The sequence below is a fragment of the Pteropus medius genome, unplaced genomic scaffold (genome assembly GCF_902729225.1).
Source record: "Pteropus medius unplaced genomic scaffold, Ma_sr-lr_union100, whole genome shotgun sequence".
NCBI lineage: Eukaryota > Metazoa > Chordata > Mammalia > Chiroptera > Pteropodidae > Pteropus > Pteropus medius.
In genome coordinates, this window is record NW_024345861.1 from 5,777,412 (window position 1) to 5,788,381 (window position 10,970).

The 10,970-nt window shown below is 33.8% G+C and overlaps 1 protein-coding gene across 2 annotated transcripts in view; it reads left to right on the forward strand.

Moving 5' to 3' along the window:
• JHY (junctional cadherin complex regulator) overlaps positions 1–4,300 on the forward strand; it is a 66,894-nt gene extending 62,594 nt beyond the window's left edge. For both annotated transcript variants that reach the window (XM_039874727.1, XM_039874728.1), the window contains 3 exons: positions 731–811; positions 1,591–1,719; positions 3,320–4,300. In XM_039874727.1, coding sequence (XP_039730661.1) covers positions 731–811; positions 1,591–1,719; positions 3,320–3,517 — 408 coding nt within the window. In that variant the 3' untranslated portion in view covers positions 3,518–4,300. The remainder of the gene's footprint in view (positions 1–730; positions 812–1,590; positions 1,720–3,319) is intronic.
• The last annotated feature ends 6,670 nt before the right edge of the window (positions 4,301–10,970 follow it).

The following is a 10,970-nucleotide window of genomic DNA, read 5'->3' on the forward strand; positions in this document are numbered from 1 at the left end:
AAAAATGGCAGTTTGAAGAATATCTTAATCTATCCTACAGTCAGGAAAGCATTAGTGTTTTTCCTGCCTATTATTGTGCTCAAGGGTCATAATCTATTAATTAAATTGCCTCATTATGTTACTCTGTCCCTTTAAATGTGAAATACTAATAAGAATAATATAAAATTATTTGTACCCATCAAAATATCCAAATCACACTGAATAAAATGAGTTTCTCAGCAGGTCTTGCCTAGACTCTCAACTCTTAAGTGTTTACTTTCTTTTGAATATTATGGCATCATTAGACAGAGTACTCTTTTGAATTAATGTGCTTACCTGATTCATTTAGATTGCCTCTTCCAGGGAAGTCATTTGGTTTCATGAGACTGTAGAAGACTAGACAAAATAATAATAGCAGCAGCAGTAAAGTGGTAATGTACACATTATAATAAAAATGGTATGAGCAGTTTACTCACTTGAAATTTATTTATAATGTTCAGAATTTCAAATTTTTTAATTACAGAAGTGGAAAAGTCAAAACATGTTAGCTAACCAGCTACAAATTACCAAAGAAACTATTATCAATAACTACCATTAAAATCAAAGTTGTCAGGAAATGCATCCACCCTCCAACAGCCCACACAGGCTTCCATTCTCCATTTTCCTTTTTCCCTTTTTATGTGGTAGCTGTGACAACTTTGAGGGGCATACAAGTTCTTAAAAGAAACTGTCTTTGTGATTGTATTTTTAGAGTTCCAAGCTGAAAGGTTATCAGAAAAGAGACATGAAGCTTGGAGGCCTTGGACCTGACCTTGAATCCATCAGAGACAAAGTGAGTGTGATGTGCTTAGAGTGTTTTCAGCCTTGGATTTGCCCATCTTTTAGTAAAACTGTGTAAGATGCCCTGCAGAACTAAGTCCTAATTCAAATGTCTTAGTCTGAATAGAGACATTTCTGAAATAGCACTGGTAATAAAGATCCAGGCATTTCTTTTACTGTAAAATAAAACTACTTAGTTAATGTTGTTTTACGTATCCACCTTTTAGTTAGTTTTGAAGGCCCAAGCAGAAAAGCGAGATGTGCACATAGAAAGAGAGGTGTATGTTATATGGTTGTAGGTCTCTTCCAATAGAGTTTATCTTGGTAATTTTGAAGAGTGGCTACAGAGAAGACACTTAGAGTAAGAGTTTCCCAACCCATGAAAAGTACATCCACTTTATTCTCTTTCCACTAGTGAAAAGAGATCTTCATTTAATCTGTTTTAACTGCAGTTGCACTCAAGGCATAAAAAGAGAGTATAGTTCAAAGTTAGAAGCAAAAATGAAAATAAATTGGATAAATGCAACAAAGAAGAGGCTGAATGTAATTTAGCCACTGTTAAGGGAACACTGGGTGTGCAACTACAGTGATGTTCCTCCTCAGAGAAAGACTATTTCTAGGAGAAGTATCCATTTAACCATTGCACTGCCGTCACCTTACGGGTGGTAATCCCATTCCCCCTATGTTGCTGATAGAACATGCCTAGTTCACTAAAATTAGTGTCACTTTAAAAAGAGAACAGAGAGATCTAGCAGACGCTGCAAGTCACCATAACTTTGTTTCTCTGAACAGATGCAGAAATTAATACAGCAAAAGGAATATGCAAAACAAGTTAAGGAGTACAACATGAAGACACTATCTATTATGTCAAAACCACAAACAATAAAAACTGAAAATAAATCTTCCATCCCTCGACAGAAGGTAAGCAATTATCTTTTCAATTAGAATTAAAAAGAAACCTATATTACCTTATAATTTAATGAATTCCCCCACATTTTTTGAACACAGGGGATGTTTTAGCTACTACCATTCCTGCAGCTACCCATCATTCACAGATGTGGATGTAAAAATGACATCCATACATATGATGCTATAAGGTTAGACTTTTTTCTTTTCCTGAAGTTCATTATTGCCTTTAGTTCTTCTTCCAAGTACAGTATTCCAAGTTCATCACACATAAAAATTGAATTAAGGTGATTTCTTAATCAAGATTTGTAGTTTCTTCTATCAATTTCTTTCTCTACCAAAAATAAGTTTTAAGGAAATTAGTGTTTTCTTACTGTTTATGGGTGCCTATGTCAAAGAAAGTTCCTTCATTCTCTCAAGTTCATTCCCCTACATTTTTCCTAAGGGGTTATAATATACATTTCCTCTAACCAAGAAAAATGATTTCATAAAATACAGAATGTTCTCCCTCTCAGTCACAGTCATCCAACTGTAAGTCATGATGTGAATGAAATATGTTCAATGGAGACATGAAGCTTTGCAGTGCAAGTTTCTGCCTCAGTCCCAATAAGGATATAGGACTCTTTGCATGAGGAACAATTGACTCTTTGGTGCCTTTAGGAATTTGTACTTCATGTTCTCTTTCACAGACCATCATATTTTTGATTTATTGCCTTTCTCCCTCAGACCTTGAAGATCTCAATTCACTTGCTTGAGTTTCCATGGTGCCACTTTTTCTTTTTTTCTCCAATCCATTATTTTTTCATGAAGAGATTCAAGGCAACGATACTGAGAAGTCTAGAGTTTTTCTGTTTTGAGAAGGTTTTTTTTTCCCTTCTAGCATCTAAATATATTATCCATTCCCATTTTAGCCATCAAGAAACTCTTGTTAAAATATAAAACAGATATGAAGGCAGATTTAGAAATATTTAGTGATCTCATTTTTATTGTAATGCTTTTCAGAACTGACATCACTCAGAAAAAAAAAAGACTTCCTTTTTTCAGTATCTAGGTTTATACAGGTATAATAAAGAAAATAAAAAAATAATGTTTAACCTCTAATAAACACTTGCTAGAGTTCAAAGAGCCTAGGAACAAGAATAGTTGGTGTAATAATGGAGGCTCAGTTTTATATCAACTACAGTGATATCTTTGGTCTCAAGCTATAACAAATCTTCTTTGGATAGAAAGGTCTGTTAATATCTCCTTATTATAAGTTTGGTTTTAATAAGACTGCCAGAAGCTAAATAGATCAAACACGTGAGAAATCTATTTTCAAACACTTGAATAAAACTCAGTTTTATAAAGAAAACATCCGAAGGCATAACTGTATCATTTTCAACTCTTTTTTTTCACAGCTAATTCTTATGTAACTAATTTATTTTGTTTAAACTGTGCATTATACTGCATTATTTGCATTTTCCATTTGATCTCCATTTCCATCCCTGTCTTAATACATTATTGTAGCAATATTCTTCATTTATATTATCAATAAACATTTCCTAAGACTAGATTAATAAAAGGAATCCAGGGCTCACTTCCCATTTCAAATAAAATTTTATCTTTATGATTTCAGGCTTTGGAATATGCTAAGACAATCCCAAAACCCAAACCTTTAAATCTGACTGATCAAATGTCAAAGGAAAAGAAAAATACAACCTATGCCGGAAAAGAAGACACTTTACCTGAAATCTCACTGCTGGAAATACTGCAGAGCAGACACGAAAGAGAAAAACAAGCTGTAGCTGCTTTCAAAGTCCTTCACATTGTATAGACAGATGTGTAAGAGACCAAAAACACCCAGGAAATGGACATGGAGAAAAGAAACTCCAACCAAACTCTCTGCATTGAGAGTGATGACCTATTACTATCATCAAATTTGAGTCCATATTTGCTTTGTGTAGGATTTAAAATATGGGGCCCTGTTATATTATGGTGTCATATTTTATTTCCTAGGAAAAATTCTTTTGAATTATTTGTTTACAAATAAGTTAGATTTGGAACTAAATTAGAGCTGGGGAATAAAGTCTTTTGGTTTTATATTTGATCTTTTGGTTTCTTAAACAATCTCTACCCTTCCTTAGCATAATGAAAACCTTGAAGTTATCCAGAAATAAGTTTATTGACTTGTATTTCTCTCTCTTACCTTCCTAACAAGAGAGGAAAAAAGTATAAACATTTCGGTTGCTGCTAAAATAAACTCATATTGGACTAATCACCAGTATATTTTGAGATACCATTTTCAAAATATTTCTAAAATTTTTAAATTTAGCCAAAGGTTTACATGTAAATATGAAAGAAGTGAAGGTGCACTAGATGTGCCTACTCACGTAGAACACATCCCAATGTTGTCCTAACAGAGAAATCAAGGATTATTAGAAATCCTCCAAGTCCAGAAACACCCAACTCAAGCAACTTTGAGAGCCACACTTTCTCAAAACTACTTCCTCCAAGTGTGTACTTTTGCTGGGCATCTTGCCATCATAAATATCTTAAAATACTATTGAATGTGTGCTTTTACACTCAAGAGAAATAGATAATACAAAAGCATTTTATAGCTTACCACTGAATGTCAATATTGATTTTTTTTTTTTTACTTTTTTAATCTTTTGAAATCGAATAAACATTATAAAATTCTCAGGTCTTAAAATAATACTGGATTTTTTCTTCCTTACTTGCTTGTACCCTTAGATGGCTATATCCAGAAATGGACAATTTTAACAATAATTTGGAATCGATCTATTTATCTACACAGGTGGCATAAGGAACTATGATTTACTCCTATGTCGTATACATTTTACATATGTCATGATGTAGTATAAAAGCTTCTCCTTAAAACTGGAAACAATTGTAAGTCTGGGAAGATGACAAGTATCTGAAGATAAATAGTAAACTGATGAATCACATTTCAATGCTCTTTGGAAAATCATATCATATGTGAAGTTAGTTCAGGAAAATCACAGCTCAAGCTGCTCCTAAAATATATTTGTAAAAGAGGAACCTTTAGGGTACATGGTGAAGACTTTTCTAAGAAACGTAATGTGGAATGATGTTTTGAAAGACCTTAAATTTAAACTTACTCTGGAAGATAAAAGAATGCATGTAGAGACACTTCCATATTTTTGCATTAAAGTAATAGGGTAATTTTTTAAATATTCCATTTCTATCAGAGTATCTTAAAAGAATTTAGAGATAGAAATGGGTTTATCTTGTCTAACTGCCAATTTTTCATTAGTGAAAATGGAGATCAAGAAAGGATAAGCGACTCTGAGGTCCATCAGCCCTACTGAGAGTAATGAGAGAGTAGCCAGGTCTAAACTCTGATCTTTCAATACCAAGGACAGCACTCTTTGATTATTTGCTTGTGGAGTAGTTCTTGTTTTACTGTGTGGGCAAGGAGCATATAGTTGTTATAAATTTTAATTTGGGACCTAAACTTCCATAATCAAGTTCCATATTCAGAAATATGCCTTATTATGTATCTTGTCATATTTTTAACATGTACAATCTGGCAACTTCATTGCTACATTGATAAAGTTCTAAGAGATATGTATAAAGCAACTCCAATGTGGACAGATAAAAGAGACAACATTTTAATTTTCTTCAGAACATTTAAAAACCCATAACCATTTCTCTATTAGCCTAAACACTGTTAAGTCTTTAACTATCAAGACCCTGTACTTAGTTGAAGCCAGTTAAATAGTTCAGTTGTTGTCAAGCAACATTTCACAGAATTTTCACCTGCAAAGCAAGCCTTTACCATCTAGTCTATAATACTACAGAACATCAAAATTTTTAGTATACAAACACTGAAAGTGACAAGTAGCATCTAAAATGACTTTGGCTAAAGAACATAAAGTTTGGGGTTGGAATCAAAGAATGAATCAATCTAGACCTTCATCTGGCCCCCAGTCATCTCACAATGGTAAGATCCAGCAGAAAGTCACTAAGCTATCACAATACTAAAACAGGTTAGAGATCCTGCAAAAACAGCAAATGACACTTTTTGCTCCTCTTTTAAAGTAAATTATACAAATAATAATATTGATCTTTCATAGACCCAAGTGGGTCAGTGATCAATTCTTACAGTATTTCTGTTTCAAATATTTAAGAAGTAAAAACAATCTCCCTATTAGAGAGCAAGGGACTTTTAACTTGCGTGATATAATGATGGAGGGTCCGTATTTGACCAGATGTTATATATGCCATTGAAAGACAGTGCCTAATTTGCCTAATCACTATGAACTGGGGTAAATAAAGGACCTTTAAACCACCTATTGTCTCTGATTATAGCCTCTTTTTTATGGTATTTTTTTCATCTTGAGTTTCCAACAAGAGTTTCCTCTTAGAGCTTTTTTACAAGTAGCTGAATTTAATGACAGCTGTCTTCATGATAGTGTTTTGTATAGTAAGGAGTCTCTTGGGAGAAACTAACTCCAGAAAAGACAATATTGAGGAGCAAAATAAAAGGGAAGCCCAGCCAAGTCACCAATGCCTAATGGTTCCAATTGGGTCCTTATTATTGGTTAATGAATCATTGTCAAAACATCACAGCAAGCATAAGCATGCACAGCCCAGTCTATAGTGAGAAAATGACTCTTCATCCCAATAATTATTACCTGGGAGTTGTTTGAAAACACATCTAGTAATTATAACAACATTAGAGCTAATTGAGAACTTTGAGTTGATAGCAAATGGTCTACAATAGCAGACTAGATAAACGCAGGGGTGGGGGATCCCTTTTAATTACTTATTGAAAAATAGCAGAAAGTGAATTAAATTTGGATAGTCTGCAGATATCAGGGCAAATTTAGCTAATTCTCTCCTAGCTGTGCTTCAAAACATATGTTATTATTTTATTAGACGTAGCATTTGAAAATATAAAGTTCTTAAGGAAAAAATCAAAGTGCTCTCCTAAAGACATCTTTTTTAAAGATTCCTCTTTCCTATTAGAGGAAGAACATTAAATAAGTATTTCATCCAGCTCTCAAGTATCCATAGGATGACTATACAACTTCTCCCTAATGCTAAGTGCGTTTTCATAACTTCTATTCCTAATGGGTAAAAAACAGAGACAAAAAGACACACAAATACTCCATTTGCCTTTTTAGTTGTTTTTTCCAGTGAGAAAAAGATTTAAAACAGTAGCATAATTTTTTTTAAATATTGTGAATTTTGTTTGTTCATAATGTCTCATTCCTCCTCTATCCCTGATAAGTTGTTTTCATTGCCAAACTCATATACTAGAAAAGCAAAATAAAGGAGAAATACACACTCTAATAAAAATTTTATTTAGATATTTGTTCTACTTTTTAAAATATACTGAAGTAAGGTCTCAGCATAGTTAAAAATCTCATATTCAGAATTGTCACCTCACCCCACTGCCTGCAGACTACGTACAGTATTTGTTTCTGCTCTCCCTATAGCTTTATTAAGAAAAACCACATGGCTTTCTCACAAAGTACTGAGAAAATGAATTGTTTCAATTTTCTAAGCAAACATTTGATCAACAGAAAGCAAAGGTTTTGGACGGCATATTTTTCACTTATTTATTTACTTATTACCCAGTCTTAAAGATTTCTATTCTTCATGTTTGGTTACTTAATTTTGTCTCAAAGAAATACTTGAAAAATTGGGCTTTCCCAAAATGTTATGAAAACATCACATTGCAAGAAGCAAAGTAAACAGATTTTTCAGCTCTTACTACCTCTCAATAAAGGGGTTCTTAGGTTATTATGAAGAGAGGAAAAAAGAATTTGGCGGGCAGGGTTTCTCTCCCTTGCTGCCTCTCCATTGCCCTTTCACTTTCCTTGCAAACCCAAGCAATGTAAGTAATTAATTTTCAATAAGCTGAACAAATGGTCTGCTATTATATAGCCTAACAGGTTGAGAGGATTACAATGACACGAGCATTTCAAAAAAATATATTTAGTGAAGCCTTGAAAATATCTTTTAAGATTTTATAAATGTCTTTTACTGAACTGACAGCTCATAGAGACCAGCCTAATACTGGGGCTGCTGGACTGGCTTCTCAGGGTAACTTCTGTCACCAGGGTTTCAGGCTTTTGCAGAAATACTTAAATAGTAGATATCCTCATGATGCAAATTTGACAGTGGAGAAAATAAACTTCAGAAATTTGAAGTCCAAACAGTATAATAAATTATCTTTTGGAAGCCACCTATATAAGACAAGAAAGTACAGAACAGATGAACATTCAGTGAATAAAACCAACATAGATCTCTACACTAAATAATGGAAAATTTGTCTCCCAGATTAATCCTTATGCTTTCTTTTTTGCCATCCAGACTACTATCAAAGTCACTATCATGAAATCTGTTTGGCCTTGCCTCATATCTCCAACCTGCCACCTGGCAGTGATGTCTTTTCCCAGTTCCTCTGTTTCCATACAATGGTGGCATTTTGAAGCAGAGCTGATGAGGTCCCTAAATTTGTTGTCTCTACTTAAAATTGATAATCTCCTATCATACAAACCTCAAGCACCTATTTTTAATGAAACCTTTAGATGAATATCAAAGAACTATTTAGTCATGTCTAATATTTTAATTAGATTATATTCTCAATTTAACCCATTAAACCTCCTTTGATGATCCCCATATTTAGTGTTTAGCCTCAGATGCACAAGGTAATGAATACTGGACCTTTTGATTTAATGAGAATTTCGGCTTTCAGCCTGCACCTCTTTGTATACCTTTTATTTTGCTGGCTATAGAGTTCAGTTAATTGAAGGGGTCTCTTACCATCACACATTAAGGAGTATAAATTAGCATCCTCATTCTGATTGGAAAATGCAAGCAGACAGTATTGCTTTGATCTGAGGATTGAGCTGAGGAAGACGGCAGCCCTCTGAAAATGAGCTGATGGCCTTGTTTTCAGGACAAAAATGCAGATGCATTCATGTACCACAAAACACTTAATGTCTTAATTGATCACCTTCCAAGTCTCCCTGTCCTGTTTGCATCATTCTTTTTAGGAGCATGGGTGCATACATATGTGCATGCATGTCTGTGTGTATTTGTGTGTCTGTAATTCTGTCTTGCTTTTTTTTTTATCTTTTCTCTTTCTCTATTCAGAGAATTAGGGACCTAGGTTTTAAATTAATCTGAAACCATGGAAAATGAAATAACTAATTCCCTCACCTCGAAATTTCTAGGAATATCATGTAAAATTATTCAGGACCTTTCACAGACAAAGATTCTTAAGGACTAACTCTAACTTCCAACGCTCTCAAACTGATAGATTCCAAGCCACTGGTACTGTATCACCGACTACGAGGTAGAAAGGGCCATTCTGTGCTTTGGCAATGAAGTCAGCCTTTTAATCTGTTCTAATGATGATGCAATTCTCCTGAACCTCAACAAATTCAATTACAAAAAAGAAACATCAAGGTAAAGGATTGACACCTCCCTCCCTCACTGTAAAAGTCAGAATGAAATTCAGATTATGAGTTTTTGGGATAAATATGGTAGCATCCTCATTCTGATTGGAAAATACAAGCAGACAGTATTGCTTTGATCTGAGGATTGTGCTGAGGAAGACACACACACACACACACATGCACGCACACATTTTATTCTCTTGGCAAACCTCTGCTAAAATCACAGTAAAGGATTTATGGAATAAGCATATAAAACAGGGATAACAGGAGGAGGGACAATAGTTATAAAATTTTGAAAACTGGAAAGCAGATGAATGAGTTGTAACAAAAATATTGGCAGACTCCTAAAATACTAAATACTAGCAAATGGGACATCCAAGAATCAATCTAATATATACTATAGAATACCCCCAAATGCTCAGGAATTGATTATGTCAATTACCTCTGCAAGTAGGGGTAAAAGGAGATGAGGGGGGCTAAATGAATGACGATTGACCCTCTACCATTACGATAAAGGACTGCTGTACCCTCTGTAGGGGCACAACAGTGTGTCTAGAGAGAGGGACAGCTGGCTCTTTTAGGAGGCACAATACTGAAAATAGAGTTAATAGTGAATATGTGTGTTCTAAACACAGACACCTCTGGTCCTCTTCTGCCACTTGGCTCCCAGAATGTGGGCCTTCATCCTATAAACAAGAATTTGGAAATATTTTCTCTGGGGAATCTAACCAGCCTAAAAGAAAAGACCTAAAACTTCTTTCTTCAGAGGTCCTCCCCCTGAAGAACTCAACCCTGTTATCCTACAGGAAACCTCACAGTCAAGCTTTTGTTTCTCATACTGAAATATAAGCAAATAACCATGGATTCTTAAACATCTGAAGATATTAGACAAGATAGACTAGATATAACTAAAAAGAAGCAGGATGATAAGGAAATTAAAAGAAATCTTGCTAATTAGAAATATGTTAGCAGAAATTTAAAAAACCCAAAGATTAGAAGATATCATTGAGGAATTTTCCCAGTGAGCAAAGCAAAAAGGCAAAAAGATAATAAATTTAAAGGATAAATCCAGGAGGTAAAATACAAATAATAAAAGTTCTATAAAGAACTAACATAGAAAGAGAGAAATAGAAATCATCAAAGAATTAATTCAAGTAATCTTCCTATAACTGAAAGAAATGAGTTTTCAGATTGAAAGAGCCTATTGAGTATCCAGAATGATGGGTGAAAATAGACCTCCAACCAAGGAACGTAATTGTAAAATTTTGGTACACTAGCTACAAATAGAGTATCATACAAACATCCAAAAAAAATTAATAAACAGGATACACAAAGAATCAAGAATGAGAATGGCTTAGGCTTCATAACAGCAATTGGAAGCTAAAAATCAAATGAATGATGCCTTCAAATTTATTCAAAAATATTCAAAAATGATTTTCAGCTTAAAATTATATACTTAGGCAAAATTCTAATAAAGCATGAGACTAGTATAAAGATATTTTTTAGAGAAGGATGATCTCAAAACATTTGCCTTTCACACATCAAGCAGGAAACAACAGGAGACTGTGCTCAACCAAAGTGAGAGAGTAATCCGACAAAGAGGAAGATATAGAAAACAAGAATAAAATCAACATTGACAAAGAATTAGGAGTAGAGGCTCTGGAAGAGATTTATTTGAGAAAATTAAACATTAAGAAAACATAAATTTCTTGGGAAGGGAATATAGGCAAATGGTGAAGAGTTTGAAGTTAAATTAGTCACTAGTATTTATTAAAAATTAAGAATAAAATAAGACAAGTATTAATCCCAAGGAAAACAAAAAATACTGCA